Here is a 21,182-nt window from a genome sequence, read left to right on the forward strand (position 1 = left end):
AAACAACAGTAGGTGCGCAATTAGAGAAAAATATGGTAAAATATTTTATGCATCCCCAACAGTTCTGAAATGGTGCTTTCTTTTGCTCACTGGAGGTACCTTTTTCTGTACCTGAGTTTTATGGGAGTACTCAACAGTCGTTGATAGCCCATACCCGAGTATTTACCAATACAGTAATACAGTTAGGGCTTATGGGTATATGGATTATATATCTACATGCTTCTCTGACAAGGCACATGACATCAAGGTCAAACTTTCACAATTATTTTATTTTGAGACACATTTGGGTATGTCAGGTGCCAGTGGCATTTTATTTCATTCAATCGGATATTGACAGTTGCCACTGTGATCTGTCCACAAGATAATCCATATGTATCAGCATATATTGACAATTTCTTCGACATTTTGTGACTTACATCATGAACCATTCTAACGTCGCCTAATCTGATGACAGATGCCAATACCAATATTTATCTAAAGTTATCTGTTATCCCCATTGTTGTCTAATGCAGTGCAACTTCTATTCAAATTCACTTTTATTACAACACTTTAGGAAAACACGTCCCCAATGGAGCACACGGACATCTTATCTGTAGCTACCTTTACAACAAAGCTATCAGCACTACGGCGTTGATGACGTCACACCCGGATAAAGTAAATATTAGCGGCAAAACACTTTCCAAGTTCTAATGACCCGTGAAGATTCCGGGGTAGAATAGGTCTTCAGCAACCCATACTTGCCGTAAAAGGTGACTATGCTTGTCGTAAAAGGCGACTAACGGGATTGGGTGGTCAGGCTCGCTGACTTGATGCATGTCATCGATCCCAATTGCGTGGATCGATGCTCATGATATTAATCACTGGATTGTCTGGTCCAGACTCGATTATTTACAGACCGCCGTCATATAGCTGGAATATTGCTGAGTGCGGCGTTAAACAACAAATCAACCAACCAACCAACCAACCAAATTCTAATGAGAAATATCTGCTAAAAGTCCATTCCATGGAGTCCATTCCATGATTCCGACTATGTCATAATCATGTGCTTATGAATCACTATGATATAGTGATACCAGGTGTGCGGAAAGGTGGGCGTATTCTGCCCCACCTGTTGCACCCGTCACAAACACATGCAAAGACAAATCAAGTGTTCACCTAAACAAAAACTGAAACAAATGGTACAAGTCAAAACAGGGGATTGTATCGGACATAATTTTGGTCACCGATGCGTCATATTTAGAAATTTCCTCAATATGTCCACTATAAACCTTTACTAAAGTTTTACTTAGGCCTTGAATATTTGCAATCCTGATTTAACAGCTTACAAGCACCAATCGTATAATGCTCTTTGGCATCATCATGATTGATTGTACCTCAAAAGTTGTGAAATGTTGACTCCAAAGGCTGGAACTCCTGGAATATTTCTCGACATAAAAGGAAATTTGAAGTCATCCCTCATGTCATACAGTCCTGTTTATAGTTTGTTGTCACAGATAATTTTGCAAAATATTCAATATAATATAAAAAGTCACAGCACCTCTCCAATGTAGCACTACTTTGAAATATCCATGCTTCTAGTTTGTAACAAACTATTAAACACTTCTGGTTTAATGACCTTGACCTTTCATCGCAGCCTCAATGATAATTTGTTAAAGACATTCGACACGGATTTGACACATGACTTTTATATAAAAAGAAGTGCGTGTGTGTTATTAATCACTGAAAGATGTTTTCCATTATATTGAAGTAAGATCCGGTTTACCTTTTAAAGTGACTTTCAGATGACTTTGACCTTCATTAAAGGTCGTGCAGAATCCTTATCCTTGAGGTCATGTGTATAAACTTCCATTTCTATTCCGATTATGAATACCCAAATTCTTGTGTGTACTGGGAACTCGCAATCGCAAAATCATTGCTTGTAAACTAAGGTGGTGTAATCAAATGTTTTTCATACCAGACTGACATTGCTTTCTGAATGAAACTAGTTATTTCTTGAGTGAATTACTTTCACGGTGACCTTGACATTTCTCACAACCATGATATATGGCATATATTGAGTAGTTTAGAGTCAATCATAAGAGAATGGAAAATACTTTTATTTTTCATGAACTAATCTGACATTTCCTGATTTTTGTGACACGTTTCATAAAATGACCACACGCGAAAAGCGAGCCTTTTTGCGTCGCCTAATAGGTTGCCTGAATGTTAAAGCGATAGAACATATAAATATAGAACGTTAACATCAGAGAAATTCCCGTAGGTGTAAAAAGCAAAGTTATCACTAAAAATCCTGCTCTTGCGATCATACACCTGTATACTAAGTTTGGTCAAACTTCGATCATGCCTTTTTCAAAGTACACACTTTCACACATCAACACGAATGTCAGTCATTGTAACGGAGAGATATCCATCACATTAACATTTTTCAAGTACATCTTTACCTTTTTTATAGTTGTATTTTGTGTGTGTTCACGAAAATGACTTTGCTGGGATGTGGATGTCTTCAAATAAACATGATACACCTTTTTGCACTTCAGTTTGAAACCAGGTGTGACAACAATTGAACCAGGGTCAATGCCTTGTGGGTATGTTCTGCAGGCAGACAGTAACTCTGGACCAGCGACTTCAAGGATGGCTGTCGAAACTGGCCCTGCATTTTGTAAATTCAATTCCTTGTTCGTTGTGTTGACGATAACATCGACCTGCAAAAACACGAATTACATGTATATGTTCTCGTGTGTATAGGTGTTTACAAATGTTTACAGAATATTTACAAAAGTGAATTTGAATTCTTCCCAGACCTATCACAATATACATAAAGAATATGGATAGTAGCATGCTCATTATTTGTCTTGTCGAGTCATTCCTGCTCACACAGTATTAATAGCAGCATACAAGATGTGTAGTGTATACACTGATACTGTAAACCACAGCCTGATGAATTTGGTTCCGAAAATGTTTTTCTTATCTACATAACAGGGAATTAGCACACCTGTCACAAATAACTTGAAATTGTACCATATCAGTAAACATTACCAATTTCGAATGTGCGATTTTTATTTGTTATCAAAATACATATTTGAAGCCCTACTAAAACACAATATACATTGGCACCTCTATATTAACAGAAACATTCAACGAAATTATACATCATCGTTTGTCAACATCTTTCATAAAGTTTGGCATGATACACATGAGTGCTAAGATGTGACAGGTGAATAAAGGTTTCATGATGTTTATACCTTTTGTTCAGCAATGCTTCCGTTAACCAGCTTTACTTTATACCCACACTTCACATCTGATAGAGCTACAAGGAATAAATAGAAACTGCATGAAATATATGAACGTGGTATAACTATTAAAACATGGGACTTCGTTATTGCCTTGGGTCCATGATGCAAAACATTTGTACCACTAATACTGTAGTACATACACTTTTGTCTTGCCATGTAATCAAACCAGAGAAAAAATAGGCCTCGGATAATGATGCCATTCACTATTTCAACTTTGTTATGTATTATCATATGCAATTGGTTATTATTTTTCAAGTTGACATACCAGAATCTCTTCTCTGTGTTCTTGGGGATGATTGTTGCATCTGAGCACCTGTCCCGCCTTGTAAACGTGGTTGTATGTGAACATATGATGCCCCTAAGACGTCTTGCAGCGATTTTACAAAGCTGTCCACAGTTTTGCCTTTCACTGTACAGAAATAAACGTCCTTGATTGTACTGGATTTATGTTTCACAAAGTAGTCTCTTACTGAAGTGGTTATAACCTTTGTAGCAGCATCTTTTGGATATCCAAAGATTCCAGCACTCAAAGCAGGTATTGCAATAGAGCTCCCCTGTCTATTGTCTGTAAGCTCAAGACTCCGGGTGACAGCTTCTTTCAATTTTTCCTTTTCTCTCTTCTTTCCTCCTTCCCATCTTGGACCCACTGCATGCACAATGAAATCACAGCTACCTTTCAGTCTTCCTGGCTTCGACAACACAGCATCTCCATCCAGAACTGCACCATACGAATTCACGTGTCTGTTACACTCATCTTGCACGTCTTTTCCAGCTGAAATATGTTCAAAAAATTATTTTCTTCTCTACCAGTTAGGGATACTGATGGTAAATCGCACTTGGCATATCAGAACGTTTGTATAACACTTCCTTAACTGTAAGCACAATCCGTGTTTAAATGTGGAAACATTTTGTATATATATTCAACATATATTTATTACTTTAAAAAAAAAAGCTATTACCTTTGTCAACGATCAATTTGGCAAGACCTCCACAGTGATCTAATCTCTTATTAGCAGCATTGACAATGGCACTGACTTTCATGGTCGTAATGTCTCCTTCTCTTACATAGATCTTCCTTCCACCTGCTATGTTTGAGACAGCCACTATGGTGGATACTGGCTCTTGAGTGGCTGCATTACTTTGTCCTTCGTGTTTGTTTTCTTCCTCCCCCTTCTCTTCATTGACAACCTCTATGATACATCTTTCAACCTTTTCTACATGAGAAATAATGTGTCCTCCATGTCCTGTTTTGAGCATTCTGGCCATGCCAGCCTTCTGTAACAGTTCCTTGTGTGTGATTACTTTGTTAGCCAGGAAGGTCAGTTCCTTTCGGCATTTGTCAATTCCTACTTTTGAGCCATTAATAGTGAACTCGGTTCCATTCTCCTGGTATATAATCCGGACATGATAGTCCTTCAAATCTTTAGCAATTGTTGCAACTTCTTCTTTGTAGTGGGCCAGAAGGAATCTGTGCTGCCCTTTAGTAAACGAGAGACGTGTTTCGTCTATGGTGTTAGAGGACAAAAACATTTTGACTTCAGCATAAACACATTCCACATCATCCTTGATCCCTACAATGAGTAGATAATTCTTGTCTTGGAGATTATGAATACTGAAGGTGTCAGGCAAATGATCAATCAATGATTTCCGTAGGCTTTCCCACGATTCTGATTGCATTAGTAACTGCATTTTTCCTTCAAGGGGAACAACTCTTTCCACCACAGTATTAAGGATCATTTCACCAACTTGTCCAACTTTTTCTGGAGTAGTTGAAATTACTTCTAGTGATGACTCTTTTGCATGCCAAGATGCTACAATGCCAGTTTCCTTCAGTACTTTCCTCAGACCATCCTCAACTGCCTTCTTCTGAAGCTCAGTTAGTTGCTGTTTGGAAACATATTCAATCTCTGAAGTTTGCGTTCCATTCACCAGTTCATACATTTTAATCGTTGCTTCTTTCACAGAGGTTTCTGGGCCAGACAGATGGACATCATTTGCATCAAATATCGCATTCACTCCAGGGAATTGTTTTATCATCTCCTTAAAACCGCACTCTCGAAGAAATTTGGCTTTAAGTGGTGCTAAAGGTTTCACAATTTCGGGTTTTGGGGGGCCTTTTGAAGATATTCCATGCGCAAATTGTTTCTCAAATTCTGCCTTGACTTCATTAGCTTTCGTAGGAATGCCAACAATTGCTACGACCTCCTTGTCAGTGTACATCCTTACCTCTGTTTCATCAACATTGACCTGCATTAACATTGCATCAATGTTGCCCTTTACTTCCATGGGAATCTGAACCAAGACATGAAGAACAAATTCACTTATGACCGACCTAGCTGAACTCTTGTAATCCATTCCATCAGCAGTTGTAGTTCCACACTCGCCCCCGGCTTGACGAAATACGAACAATTGGTTGGACTCATTCAACTTTAATGACAATCCGTAACCACCTAGTTTTTCTTGAATTTTTCTGAGTACTTTGGGTGACTTCTTCAGAAACCGTGGTACAAGTTGGTCAACACCTTCAAGGGGTATGGCGCCTGACACCTGAGCTGGTGTGGTGTCATTGGACTCAGGTGACTGCCATCCGACACATTTGTGATGGAGGTAGACTTTTATATTTGCTTCTCCAAGTGTATGCACTCTCTCGCTGATCTGCTCAACAACTGAGAAAAAAACAGGCAAATATTCAATATATCATTATGTTTCTTCCATGCTTTGTTCTATATGTATGCATGTAGTATCGATATTATTGAAGCCATGACTATGCAATCCATAGCAAGCATTATTTCTCATATCAGTAATCTTTATAGTAAATTCACGGCTCCGGATCTTAAGCGGACCATGTACTGTAGCCCCTTGTTCTTCCTCACCTTTGTGGTCAGCGAGATGGACAAGGTAGCATCCACGTTGATCTAATCCTTCCACTTTGACTACCTCTGAACTCGTATCATTTCCACATTTCCGGGTTTCAAAGTAATCTGAAATTGTCTCCGAGGCAAGTGACAATGGGACGCCCTCGACCCTCAGTACTCTGGTGGCAGGTACCTTGAACACTGTCACCGCTTTCGTTTTGAAGGGTTTGTTGTTACAAGCTGACTGGAGTTTGGATATATCTGAATGAAGTATAATATATAATTTGTTTGTTTGTTGTTGTTGAACGCAGTACTCAGCAATATTATCGGCTATATGACGGCACTCTGTAATCGAGTCTGGACCAGACAATCCAGTGATTGATATCATGAGAATCGACCCATACAATTGGGATACGATGACATGTATCAACCAAGTCAGTGAACCTGACCACCATAACCCATTAGTCTCCTCTTACGACAAGCATAGTCACCTCATACCACAAGTATGGGTTGCTGAAGACCGGTTCTTCACGGGTGGTATGAGTAAGTACAAAGATAAAAGTCAAACATAGCCGTAGTTTATCCACAAAGGTCGACAAAGTTACCATTTTATTTGATTATTATGAATTATTTAACTGATTTATTTGTCAAATTCTAAAATATAACTTTTTATGAAGAATACGATGAACACATGTAAAAAAATAACCTATTTTACACATAATGTATTAAATAAATAAAATAAAAAAATGGACAGTTCTTTGTTTTCATGAGAATTTTTAGATTAGATTTTTAGAAAAATTACTAGAAGTCTGCTTGGAATATGATAATTACACACTATCCAGGTGGTATCCTATTATAATTCCAAATATTTGATTTAAAATTGAGATTTGATTTTGAGGTTATTTTATGTATAACAAACAAAAGCAAGCATACAGGCAGAAGGAAACATATTGATCTTTTTAATACTTATAGTATCACTTGCTAATAATATGGTGAAATCAAGATATGTATCACAGGAGTTAATCATATTTACATAAACTTCGATATTTCTCCTTACCAATAGGGTCGCTGAAAGTTACCAACAGCACACCATCTTTGGCTCCTTTGTTGACTCCCTTCACATCAGCATTGGCCCTTGCTTGAAGATAGATAGAAAGGTCCTCTGAGTCCTTATCGAGGTGTGCACCTGGATACTTCAAAAGAACCTTGTCCACATAGACTGGCATTGGTGTATGAGGTCTTATTTCCGCTTCTTCCTTTGCTATGGTTACTCTTCCCTTCTCGACGAGTCTCTGAGCCACTGTAAATATTTAAAAAAAACCAATATGTTGTATCTATTACCGAACTCTTAAGATATATACACATAACCCTGCTATAATTACACACACACACACACACACATAACGCTGAACCTATTCATAAGTTTAAGTGTTTATTGAATGAGGAAACAAAAAGGCTTAATTTACTCCTCGGTTCTTGTAGATTTTATGCCCCTTTCAGCTCATATGACCAATAGGTGAGTCGCCTTTAAGAATACGCAATACGCTTTCTGCATTTTGCATTAAAATGCACTCTTTCACATCATTTAGTGAGTGAGTTTAAAATTTACATCTCATCGGCAGTCACATCATTTAAAGGAGGAGTCGCAAATGTTATGCCTGAAACAGACCAATGATATTTTATAATTTTAAAACAAAGTGATCAAGGTTAGTTGTATTAAATAAGTAATTAATTAACTATTTGTAATTTACTGAATTATCAAGTTGTGTACAAATAACCTTTCAAATATTTACATCATTTCTTTTGTTTCCCATTTCGGAAGAAATCTGTGACGTATGTCTACAATCATCCCCATAATCCAGTGTATCATATCCCTATTCTATTATCATAAATAGTTTGACTTAATCACCACAAAACCTGAAATGACGTGACCGTCCCCGTCACACTTATTGGTAGATTCTCACAATATATTTCTCTCGCACATGAGTATAATTTGAAACGTCGTTTATTTTAAGTGTGCATTTCATACTGGTCTCAAAAAGAATGTAAGGTGACGAATACAAATATGGTATTTACTTTAAATATTGATTAATGCACTGAATAAATCACAGAGAATGGTCCAAAATACACAGAATTCGGAAAGAGTGAGCTTTGTTTAAGGCCTATTTAAATTGGCGCTGACAAACCTAGAAACATAAATCTCGCATTCGAACCCACGATAAGTTTGTGGGACGCCTTAGGGACGCAACTCTCCTTTTTATAAAATACATGTATTGATTTCATTACATTAAACTTACCAAACCTAGAAAACGTACCTGAAGGATCTTCGAATGTAATGACAAGCATGTTATTTTCCTCGTCATTTTTGAAGTTTTCTATGTCTCCTCCTCCTCGTCTTTCGTTTTCAAAATAATACTTGAACTTGTCCAAACTTCCTGATGCAAAGTCACATCCATGAACTTCAATCGTTCTCCTGGCATAAACCAGTTCGTCTGCATCGGGATACTTTAAGTGGTGAACTGGAATTGTTTAAACACTTGTTAATCCTTAACACAATCAAGGAAGATAAATTTGCTAGACTTTTTACAATCTCAGAAATTCTGTCAAAAGATTTGATTTTTCAACTTTGTACGCCACAATCCCACATGACAAACTTAGGGAAAAACATAATTCCTTGATCCATGGGTTTTTTGTTACAAAATGTAGTGATCATAGATACAGTTATATATCTATCGTCAGAGGTTCGGGTCAATCTGTCAACAATGAAAACAAATGTCATCTGAGGTTTATTGGGAAAACAATATGTGAAATGTTTGACTTCTTCGTTGATAACGTATATGTAGAATTTGGGGCTAAGGCATTTAGGGAAGAGGTAGGCATGCACATAGGTACCAATTATGGTCCCCTTCTTGCCGATCTGTTTCTGTGCATTTGAATCAGAATTTCTGCTCGGGTTGGCAAAGTCAAAACAAGGACATTTGGCCAAGAAGTCTAACTTAAGTTTAGCCAATTTCCTTCCACTGATTTACCCACCTGAACTGATATAAACACCAGTGAGACCACTTCATATGTTTCATATTTTTATCTATTCTCCACAAGACTGTATGCGAAGAGGGCTGACGTCATCTTTACCTTCAGCCGACATTTCACAACTTTTGAGAGACAATCGAGCATGCTCTTTCTCCTAAGATTCCAAAGAGCCTCATATGTTGCCGAGTTTGTTTTTAGGTGACCAATTGACTTGCCTTTGCATGTGTTTGTGATGGGTGCAACCGGTTGGGCAGTATCCACTCGCCTTTTCGCGAACACCTGGTCTCATCACGATTCGATTGTGATTCATAAACACATGCTCGAGATATAGTCGGAATCGTACAATCGACTTTCATGAACATAGAAAGGGTTTACTATTCAATGGAATAGCTTTTCACTATAGCTTGGGTTTGTTTGTTTGTTTTCTTTATTCAGTGGAAATGAATACAATCCCTTACATACCTGACATACCCACGTGGTTAAGGATTATTGGGCCTTATCTTAGCAACTTCTTTCAATAGTGAATGTTACGGTGGGATAGGGTTTGTGCACTAGAAAAGAAGAAGGGTGTGGAAGAGGAGATAGGATAGCAATATCTAAGTCAAGAATTGGTCATTTTTAGTTTAGCTCAAGACTGTCTGTGATGAGGTGAAATGGGGTTTAACGTCGCGTCCAAGATTATTGCACTTATATAGCGACGGGCATGTACGTGTGTGTGTTTGTGTGGCTGCTTGTACTAGTCCGGACTGATGCCGAATTTATAGTGCTAGCTCACTGAGATACCATGCCGCAGTTTAACATGAATACCCCACTCAGACACAGTATACTGACTCCGAGCCGACCAGTCCTTGCTTTAGCACCTTAATGCCGAGCGCCAGACAGGGTAACAACAAGTACCATCTTTTAACGTCTTTTGGTATGACGCGGTCGAGGATCGAACCCCGGACCTTCCGCTCTCCGGGCGGACGCTCTACCACTAGACCACAGAGGCGGTCTCGCAACACTGTCTGTGGTATCCAGATATGTTTCTATGTTGTGATAATGTTTTATGAAATATAATATTTGGCTAAAGTCAGGAATAATCTTATTTACGACAAGTGTTTATGTTTTCAAAGTATTAGAACGGTGGTTTTCGATAATGCTCAATTCGGTTTCTTGTCTTTTCAGTTTCGCTATGGCAAAACGAGCATAGTTCCTCTGAACTTTTTCCAGTATTTAGAAAAAAAACTGTCTGGTTGTCATAATTCTATGCATAAGTTTGTGTTGAAAGTTTCTTGATCCATTACCTAATTCATGTCTGAATCATATGAAAGCAGTTTGACAGATACTCTTCAGGTAATAAAGTCCCAGTTAGCTTCGACTCCCACTGTGCACAAAGAATATCAAATGGGTTGCTTGTACTTGCCTTAATAATTTACATATAAATTTGCAATCGTTAGACGCAAGCATATTTTTCTCTCTCTACAAACACACATTGTACAAGTGTTATCCAATACTGGGGGAAAAGGTTTACTAGTTTAAAATAGAGACAATGTGATCCTTTTAATTCTAATACTATTGTTAGGTTTGCAAATGTTTTCAAGTGCCCAGTATCTGTGAAAACACCACTTCCAAACCACAAAAACATTTTTTATGACGCCTACAATTTTAAATGGTTCTTTTGACTGGCGCAATGGTATATTGGGACATAACTGTTCATTTGAATTCTTCCTTGAGCGATTCCATGTAGCCATATTTTGGTCACAATTGATTCTTAAACACAAAGCTATAGCAAATGTTCTAAGTACTTATCAATTCTGAGAGGTTTTCTTCTCATCCCTTTAAAGTAAAGTTGGCATCATCTGCATATTGGAATATTAAAGTATTCCATTCGTTTGATATCTATACCGTTTATAGATTTGCTACTTTTGATTGAGCTTGAAAGTAGTTCAGCACATATAGTAAATATACCAGGGGACAATGGATCACCCTGCCTTCAGCCTAAGCCAAGTTAACTGTTGCACTGAAGCTACTTTTCTGGAAACGTTTGACCCAATATCGCAAAATGGGACCAACGTTAAGAGCCTCAAAAGCTTTATCTATGAATCTCCACTCAACGCTATCACTAAAAATATTTAAAACATCTGCAGTAACAAGTAAGCCTGGTATTTCATGTATTTTACAATATTTCAAAATGTTGTATAATATTCGTTTATTATCTCCATTAAAACGACCCATAAGAAGACCCTATTGTGTCTCACTAATTATATCTGGGAGGGAATGTTTCATCCCATGGGCTATTGCTCCAGATGCTATTTTATAGTCCATGTTGAATAAACTCACTTGACGTCAATTTTTTCAAGAAACGTCGATCGCGACCTTATTTAGGGGTGCAGGTAAGCATGAACATATACATGTGTTATGATAGCAACGTTGCATTTATAACCTTTTACAAAGTCTCATATGTTGGGACAAGGAGTATGACATATAGTTGCAATTTAGATTAATGGGTAAGAATTTATTTACAATCACATTTGGGGACTTTTCTGATAAACATTGCAATTCATTAGACTTTTAAAAAAGTGTGTTCACAAGTACGAGTTTTGTGGTAACAAATTTTCTTCTGGATCACTTACCATCAAAATAAATCATGTGTTTGTCTGACATAAATGGTGTTCTAGATCTTTTAGAAATATATCATCAAGGATGATAGGTATACAGCTGCAGATGAAGGGTGTGTTTTACTGGCACGGAATAGGTAAATTACCAATTGTCTAAGTGGCACGGATACAAATATATACAAATGTATTTGTATCCGTCGGCGATATAACAACAATTTGTCATTCTGATTGTTTTCTTCTTCTGGATTTCGCTTTTTAAGGTCTGCGAATCGGTGAACTCAACAAAACTAAGTGTAAGTGCTTATTGGATTGTTCTCACCTGTACGTTGTGTAGGCAGTTCAGGTGAGTCGTGCATTTCTTGAGAACGTGGCATAGGGACCGAACTGACTGGGTGGTCGACGGTGATGGACGATAATGGCTGTGTGTACCGAGTAGGTTGAGGGAAACCACTTCCGATGTTTGGCTGATTTTGAAAAAGAGGAACTGGCGCAGGTGGTTGTCCTGGGAACCTAGGAATCGAACCGTGTTGATACTGGTAATAAGGTGGCCAGTGGTAACCCTGGTTTGGATTCACAGGATAATGATTCCATGACGGCGGCCATGGTACTCCTTGAAACGCAGGTGACTCAGCATTAAAAGACATCCCTGGCGGGTGCGTGGGACGGTAACCAGGATGAAGTGGCTGCCTTGGTGCAAAACCGTCTGAAAGGTGTACACTTCCGCTTGTGTTTGGGTAGACGCTGTTCAATGACACGAATCCTCCAGTAATACCTCCCCTCCCACCAGCCTCCGGGTTATCTATATTGTAGTTCATTGACTCAAAACCTGACATGGGCGGTTCTTCTAGTATATCCTGACCATGTTGATAACCTCCTGGAGATGACCCGAAAGCACTGTTTAATCTCAAAGAATGCATCGTCCCCTGTAATTTGGTAATGTGAAAAATAATAAGTGGAGCGAGGTTTGAGACTTTTGTAATCTCTAAAGCCCTTAAACTGAATTTCCAGCATTATGGATTTGAATGACACATGAAATCCGAATAAGAATATCCACTTAAGAAATGAGCTAGCGCCAATTATACGGGATTGGGGTTGGGATTCTTCTCCACATTAGCATGAAACAAAGTTTAAATACGTTGCCACGGCACTGTAGCTCACCATACCACTGCAGACAATGGTTTTTTAAATGTTATATAATGTTACATAAAATAAAGACTGCCGCTGCCGACATTGCTATCCAAACATTGTCTAGATAACTGCAGATAACAAATATATTAACAAATGTGAAAGCAGTTTACAGAAAGTCCCTACATTTCCAAATCTGCAAGAAAATCTACTTTTGGGGATCATCGTTGCAACATACAACAGTTAAACGTACTTTATACAATGTTACTATGACCCTATATACCCGCTTTGGAGAATATTTCAAACTGTTTCACAAAGTTGATTGGTTGGTTGTTTGTTCGTGGATCATCAATCCACGCAATTTGGATACGATGACATGCATCAATCAAGTCGGCGAGCCTGACCACCCGATCCCGTCAGTCGGTCTTACGACAAGCATAGTCGCCTTTTACAGCTAGCATGGGTTGTTGAAGACCTATTCTACCTATGAACATGGATTAGAGAATATAGAGACCTATCGAACCTGATAGGGAAACAGTTTAAGTGACGGCGATCCACGGTGATCTACGCGATCTGAAGGAGCGCCATAGATCGCCATATAATGAGGCGATATAGGGGTACTTGTGATCCGATTGCGATCAGATAGCGATCCAATAGCGATCTATGTGATCCGATAGCGATTTGATGGCGCTTGATCGCCACCCAACCACCCCAAAATGTGGCGTTCTTGCACGATCAGTTCCCGCTCCATTCGCGATCCGATGTGGTCAGGATGCGCTCCAATGGCGCTCTATTGGCGATCCGATGGCGATCATTGTGATCTATGGCGCTCTTCTCTGATCCGATAGCTATCGAGTGCGATCTATGAAGATCCGTTAGAGCTCAAGTAGCGCTCTAGGCGATCCGATTGCGACCTGATCGCTGCAAAGGGGCCCGATCCGATAAAGACCTGTGGCGTTCACCTGCGCTCTTCAGTTCTGTGCTTGGCAGCAGACGGGTATCACCATGAGATGATGCTGCCATATTACAAGTGATTTACACTCTCGTGAACCATGCCATCGTGAACCAGCAGATTGCTCTTCTGGCCCAGCAGCCTCGAAGAAGAAGGAGAAGGAAGGCTTTTTGGGTGAGACCCTGGAGCGCCATTGGAGCGCCACAGAGCGCCACAGAGCGCCAGAGGGTGGCGCTCCAAATCGTGAACCAAACAGTGAAGCACAATCAGAGCGCCATCGGAGCGCAATCGGAGCGCCAATGCATCTCCGAGGAGCGCCATCAGATCGCCATGGAGCGCCGAAGATCGGTAGACCAGCTTTTGTGGCGATCGGCGGCGCTCTATGGTGATCCGATAGCGCTCCGATTGCGACCTTGGCGATCAAGTAGCGCTCCGATGGCGATCTAGGCGATCAATTAGCGATCTGATGGCGCTCTGGGTGGAGCGCCACGGATCTTTGTGCAGGGGAGTCAACCGGCGGCGACCTTGACGATCATGGAGATCAGTTAGCGATCTGTTAGCGATCCGTTAGCGCTTTTGGCGATCTTGGCGCTCTATATGGCGCTCCATAGTGCTCTCACGGAGCGCTTGGGATCGCCGCGTAGTGGAATGGGGGTATAAGTGTTTCACATGCCTGAGGTTCCGAGGCAGATGTCCTCCATTCTTGCGGCACATCTTCAGCTCCACAAGATGATACAGTCAGCTGACATCCTTGGTAATTTGGAAACACCTTGCCCTTGATTGTATCTGCATCTGCAATGGTTAATGGGTTGAAGCATATAACTTGTTCACATAGATTGATCTCATTTATTGTTGCCAATTTACAAAATAATGCTTTTGTTGATAAGTGTTAACATCAATGTCCTCAAGCCTGTAAGATTCTAAACATGTCGCAATGAGTTTTTGTTTTGCTCTAAAGGCGTAGAGCGTCTGGTGATCAACAATCTGTCCAAGTTGCTGAAGTACCTAGTCTCTGTTCCACAAAGCGGCCTTTGCGATAAGACAATTGATACACATACCTCCTATACTTTAACATAAGATTACTTTGTGGCACAAGGTATTAATGGCCGTAATGGGTTAAAATGTCAGAATGACCGGGATGTCCACCATGCCATGTGTTGCCCAAAGTGATAAACATCTACAACTTGTGACACAACAAACTTTTTATCAGTTATTCGTGTGGCACCGAATGCACCATGTCCAGATTAGGCACAAACGATTGTATATCAGGCATTGGGCATGACTCAAGCTGGTATGATGGCACCACGAGTGAAAGAGCATGAATTCCGAAGTTAATACCCCAGTAATTACACGATAATGACATATTTCCACTGAAATCCACCCCTTCACCTTGTCATGTCCCAAGTGCTAGTGGCACCTACTCACAGGGGGCTCATTCGCCTGAGGCGCCGAAATTCGTTGTGAATTACGTCCCTTTGGCAGACCAGAAACCTATGATTGTGGGTTCGAATCGCGGTTCACCACAAGGTGTCTAGGTCTTTCCGTGCTCGTGTTTTTCACCAAAATGGTTTTCTTCCCATACGCTGACACTCCGTGTCATAAATGGAATACTGTTCAAAGCGGCGTTAAAACCAACTCACTCACTCACTGGCATCCCCTTTATTTCCCACACGCTGACACGCCGTGTCATAAATGGAATACTGTTCAAAGCGGCGTTAAAACCAACACTCTCACTCACTTGCATCCCCTTTAATAGGAGGGCAGTACCATTTATTAGTGTAAGACACACATCGTGTAACTTGACTTGACATATATTACCCTAAGGTACAGTACCTGTGTGTTGTGTGGGAACACAGATGTCCCTCCGGTACAGCACCTGTGTGTTGTGTGGGAACATATATGCCCTCCGGAACAGCACCTGTGTTTTGTGTAGGTACATATATGTCCCTCTGACATAACACCACTCAAAGCATGCTGCCTCTAGCAACAGTCTGTGAGGATTGTAAAGTGGCCAGATGCCTCGTGACAGTGTCATACACATCGCACACATACTATTGCCATATAAAGACGATTCATTTTCATGAGAAACATCGATAGAAAGCTGTTAGAGCTACTGAAGTGGTCAGAGCATACATATTAAGTGTTTACTTGACATACTGGACATAAGACGGGGGAGACAGCGTGCATTACATTAGGGTGGTCTCTCGTTAAACGGCATTTGTAAACGAAAGCTGTCGTCCTGTTTTACTGTTTAACTACAAAAAGCAATGACTCATGGTTCGTTTACCCAGAAATATGTGAACGCGGACGGTTGAAATACCCAGAAACATGTCTTACTCTTATAAGAATCCATGTAAAGTGTCTATGTATGCCATTAACAGTGGATATTCTCACCATCGAAACAATCTGAGAAAGACATGTTTTATTTTCTGACTGCACTGCATTACTTAACTCTCGGGCGTCAGATGAAACATATGATCCAACAGGGCATTGTGTAAAGTATGAAATGGAGTTTGGGTTGGAATACTAGAATGGAATTTGGAATAAGATAAATGGAACATACTCTATTTACAAACAAGTCTCCAATCTAATATGCAAAGACAGTTTACAAACAACAGTCATCGGTATGAGGCAGATAAGCTTAGGAACATGAAGCTCAGCTTCTTAGACTTGCATAAGTCTCCAAGGCAATAATTATTACCTAAAGCATAATTTATAGATCATATAAATAATAACAAGTTGTCAACAAGTAGTGTCCGCTTGTCTAGACATGCCTATTTAATGGCTAAAATTACTACACATCCATGGACTTTGGATCATGGATCATTCAGTACAGCCTTGGGGCAAGGCTCTCAGCTTCTCTCCTCCTGAGTAATGTACACATACTAGTACTTTTGGTCCCATCTTGGATTCGAACCCACACTCTCGCCAGCACGTAAAGTCAGCGATCTAACCCACTTGGCTACCGAGGCTTTCACTACAATGAATGTCCGACCACTGGTAGTCTAGATCACGTACTTTGTGTATCCCAGTAATCTAATGATGCGATATAATCTAATGTTTGTTTGTTAGTTCTTTAAGGCCGCACTCAGCAATATCTCAGCTATATGACGGCGGTATGTAAATAATCGAGTCTGAACCAGACAACACAGTGATTGACATCATGGGCATCAATCTACGCATTTGGAATACGATGCCACGCATCAACCAAGTGAGCCTGACCACCCGATCCACGTAATCGCTTCTCACGACAAGCATAGCCACCTTTTACAGGAAGCATGGATAATCTAATGAGGCACAACAGAACACCATATGAAGAACAACATACAATTATAAATGTATATATTCTGGGTTATTTTAATATTATTTATCATGTTTATTATCATCAAAACTTATTCAAAGAGTATATCTATTAGCACAAATGGTACAGAATGCACTTGCACAAGTCTCTACAGCATTGATTAAATAGATAATATAACTTATCCAATCATTTCTTTAGATACAACTGATAGTAATCATTATTTATTGATAGTTTTTCCTGTAAATCTTGGATTTAGTTTTTAGTAAACTTACTTTTACACAGTTCGATTGTGCTGGCAAACTAAAATTATGTGACAAAACAGAATGGTACAATAAATAGATGATGCTCCCGCAGACTGACATAGTCTATGAAATCTTTCCTTATACAAGGCATTTCCCTCCTCTAAAATTAAACAATTATTTTCCCCTATGCTGACTTTAAATAAAGCTGGCTACTGCTGGATAGACTTGCTTTTATCTTAATCTGGATTGGTTTTGTTTTCATATAATACATACATTACACAGTCATGGTGCAGGACTAATGATATCCTCATAGTACAGATGTTGTTATGGACGAGTCAACTAATACAAAACTATGACATTTAATGTGCAGAAACACCCACATAATCCACACAACAATTTTAACATTTGAATGCTAAGACATTCACACACGCTGTTGATGTGTTTAAAAAAGATTAGTTCACCTTACCGAATTTCCCCTTTTACGTCATTTCATCTGGGCCAATTAAATCAGTACTTAAGTTTAATTATTTTATTAAGATAATCCGCGCCGCGATTTGCTGTATTTTAAATTTTTATTGTCTCTCCCTCCCTCCAAATTTCATTCCAGTATTCCAATCCAAACTCCATTCCAAAGTCCATTCCATAATTTACACTATGCCCGTTAAAAATTAGGACACCACTTGATCTCTTCCCTAGTAGTAAGCAGCTGATAAGCGAACATACTGGGGCGGGGAGAAAGCACAGACGTCTATAGGTGGCCATCCGGTCAAGAAATTCAAAGTTGAAATATACATGTAGGACAGAAGTACGCAATAATAGTCATGTGTTACGAATAAATAATAAATGTAATATATTAAGGTCATATTTAGATACAAATAATCAATTCAAAATACAAAAAGATACCAATGAACAACTCGCAAACAAAAGACGTCATATGTGGAGAAAGAACAATGTGTTCAAAAGAACGTCAGCGCACAAAGAGGACACTAAACTGCAAAAGGACAAAGTTCACAATAAAAAGAACGCCAGGTGGAGCTGCAATTTGTAAAACATTACGAGTTTTCGTGGCTTGTTCCGCCGTGTATATGATAAATCCATAACGAATTGCTCAATCTTCGTCCTTTATTTCAACTTTGTATTTTTTAACCGAATGGCCGCCCACTGTCGTCCACCATCACTCACCTATGTTTGTGAAATTTGTCAACGGTGTCTGGCTACATTTAACTAAGGCCTACAGGTAACAAATCTGAGAACAAATCTGACCTTCCACATTCTGGAACAGAACAACCCAGTCCGGTGTGTTGGTGGTAGACAGGGTGTGCAGTTGACAGATCTTTTTTATCTGTATCCCAGCGAGATTGTTGAGAAGGCGATGTATGTCCTGATGGGGGTAAGGAGTTTGAGGAAAGCCTTGCAAGATAACACAACGCTGATCAATCCTGTCCTCCATGTTGTATACATGTCTACTGTCTCTTTCGATTTGAGATATTTCCCCATCATACTCAAATATAGCTCACACTATCAGCAGGATGATAGTACATATCGTGACACTCGCCAAGACCTTTTATCGGCCAGGTATTATTTTTACCTGCTCATCCATTCGTCACCACTCGTATGTAAACCTTACAACAAGGCTCGTCCCTCGAAGGCCGCCATGCCTCGAAACGGCACAAGCCATTCAGAAGGCGCGTCATGATGTAAGTACTTCGAGCAATATACTCCCGAGTATTTAAATCAATTTTGGGAATGAGTTTTTGTTTATAATTGTGGAAACATGTAGATTGTCGGCTCCACACCGCAGTGTATACGGACAACAGATTTATGTCATATTAACTGATGTTGTTACTTGGAGGGCCATCCATGTTCGTTGAAAGATTCAAATGTATACGTGCGTCTGTTTACATTCAGGAAACGGCTCTTTTGACTGCGACATCCGTTTATTTAAACCCTCACTTGACTTGGCTTTCTAAAACTACATTCAGTACAGTATCCATTTTGATGGCATACCTAGCAATGTCTCCATGTGATTATGGGGTCACGGGTGGCACAGTCGTCAAAGGCGCCGCGATTCGCTGTGCAGAGTTGCGCCCCTTGGGCACGCCAGAAACCTATGATTGTGGGTTCGAATCCCGAGTTCGCCCCGATTATGTTTCAGCACCATACCCCTGCTCGTGAGTGATTAACTATTTCAAAACAAATGATTGAATTACATTTATGTATATACATGAGCAGTTCTGTCAGTTCATGTGCAGTGTAAGCAAAGCATGCAGCTTAACAATAGGTGTTAGTTTGGCCAATCAGCAAATGAAGCTTCTGGCCATGGGGCAGTTAGTAGGTAAAATAGGTCACATACACTTTGTTATAGCTGACTGAAATGTATGTATGTATGTATGTATGTATGTATGTATGTATGTATGTATGTATGTATGTATGTATGTATGTATGTATGTATGTACATGTATGTGAAATATTTACAAATTTGTTTGTGACAGACAAAGACAGCTCATACTTCAATAAAGAGATAAAAATATAAGAACATTTCAAACTTTCCATAAAAAAAATATATGTTGTACGAAAATATAAGAATTAGTAAAGTGAACATGTAACTTGAAAGATGGCTGAATTTGGCTGAATATCTTTCAATCTATTCATGGTCCATGTCAAAAGTACAATATTTAAGGCCAATGTCAGCTCACCTGAGTTTGATTTGTGTACCAAATGATAGCTTTTCTTAACTATCTGGAGATATAACTTTGTCCGCCTATGCTCTGGGGTATGAATTTAATGTATACCATCGAGCACTGACATATATTGAGGCAATCCACTTCCATAATCAGAGCCTTAACAGTTATGTTTAAGTTTGCTATATTAGCCCATAAACGGATAACAACAAGTACCATCTTGTAACGTCTTGTGGTGTGATGCGGCCACCGACTTCCGGGCAAACCGTTCTCCGAGAAAACGCCCTTTCCACTTGACCACGGAGGCTGTTTGCTGCTATATGATGCGTAGAGTTGTGTCTCATAGGTTTCAGACTCGAATCCCCATTGATGGGGGTCTTTGGTTTGTCACCACCATATCGGTGGTGGTGGGTAGTACTAAATTGGTTAACGTCGATGGTTTTTTGTCTCCCACATGAAGTTGAAATACTCAGTGAATCACTATGTCATGTTTTGTCGGAGCACGGGCCGCCCAGTCGTCTAAGGCGCCACAATTCGCTGTGCAGTGTTGCTTCCCTTGGGGAAGCCAGAAATCTATACTGAAATACTGTTCAAAGCGGCGTTAAACCGAACTCACTCACTCACTCTAAATCTGCCATTCTCCCAGTTAAACAAATAACATATACAGAGCTGAAAACTAAATCACTAATTTTATCGTGAAACAGTGGAGAATGAAACACATGAAAGATATTACAATGCTGGAAGAGGCTCTATATGAGTTTCACCACAGTTCAGTATAAACGAAGACAGATACGAGGTGTAATAATCTGTTCACATACACACAGTGTACACGTCATAGAAGCACGATAGGTGACGTAACCAGCACACTCTTTGCTTCTGGACATCATTATACAATTAAAACGAAATACCGAGTATAAACGATTAAAAAATAATGGTTATATTCTTCTACGGGTTTTTTATCACCATGGCAAAAATGGTATTGTAATGTTACTGTTTTCAGAAAATATATCAAGTTTGGTTGGTAATGGTGTGGTGACCCTAGACACAATAACGGGGACAGAATTTAGTGTGTCAGTATAACTTTTGTAGACAGTACTTCTTTC

General features: G+C 39.6%; 2 protein-coding genes across 2 annotated transcripts in view; one reads left to right on the forward strand and one right to left on the reverse strand.

Moving 5' to 3' along the window:
- Positions 1-18,848, reverse strand: part of LOC139452075 (protein mono-ADP-ribosyltransferase PARP14-like) — a 34,640-nt gene extending 15,792 nt beyond the window's left edge. Inside the window, exons 1-10 of the mRNA XM_071233387.1 lie at positions 18,662-18,848; positions 14,529-14,647; positions 12,098-12,701; positions 8,464-8,667; positions 7,206-7,448; positions 6,167-6,409; positions 4,253-5,959; positions 3,559-4,065; positions 3,243-3,307; positions 2,442-2,702 (exon numbers count right to left, since the gene is read on the reverse strand). Coding sequence (XP_071089488.1) covers positions 2,442-2,702; positions 3,243-3,307; positions 3,559-4,065; positions 4,253-5,959; positions 6,167-6,409; positions 7,206-7,448; positions 8,464-8,667; positions 12,098-12,701; positions 14,529-14,647; positions 18,662-18,848 — 4,140 coding nt within the window. The remainder of the gene's footprint in view (positions 1-2,441; positions 2,703-3,242; positions 3,308-3,558; positions 4,066-4,252; positions 5,960-6,166; positions 6,410-7,205; positions 7,449-8,463; positions 8,668-12,097; positions 12,702-14,528; positions 14,648-18,661) is intronic.
- A 189-nt stretch (positions 18,849-19,037) lies between these two features.
- The window catches only part of LOC139452079 (cell growth-regulating nucleolar protein-like), a 44,921-nt gene continuing 42,776 nt past the window's right edge, over positions 19,038-21,182 (forward strand). The window contains exon 1 of the mRNA XM_071233392.1: positions 19,038-19,095. The gene's annotated coding sequence lies outside the window, so the exon portion shown is untranslated. The remainder of the gene's footprint in view (positions 19,096-21,182) is intronic.

Source organism: Haliotis cracherodii, unplaced genomic scaffold (genome assembly GCF_022045235.1).
Source record: "Haliotis cracherodii isolate W230 unplaced genomic scaffold, xgHalCrac1.p SCAF_9, whole genome shotgun sequence".
NCBI classification, from domain to species: Eukaryota; Metazoa; Mollusca; class Gastropoda; order Lepetellida; family Haliotidae; genus Haliotis; species Haliotis cracherodii.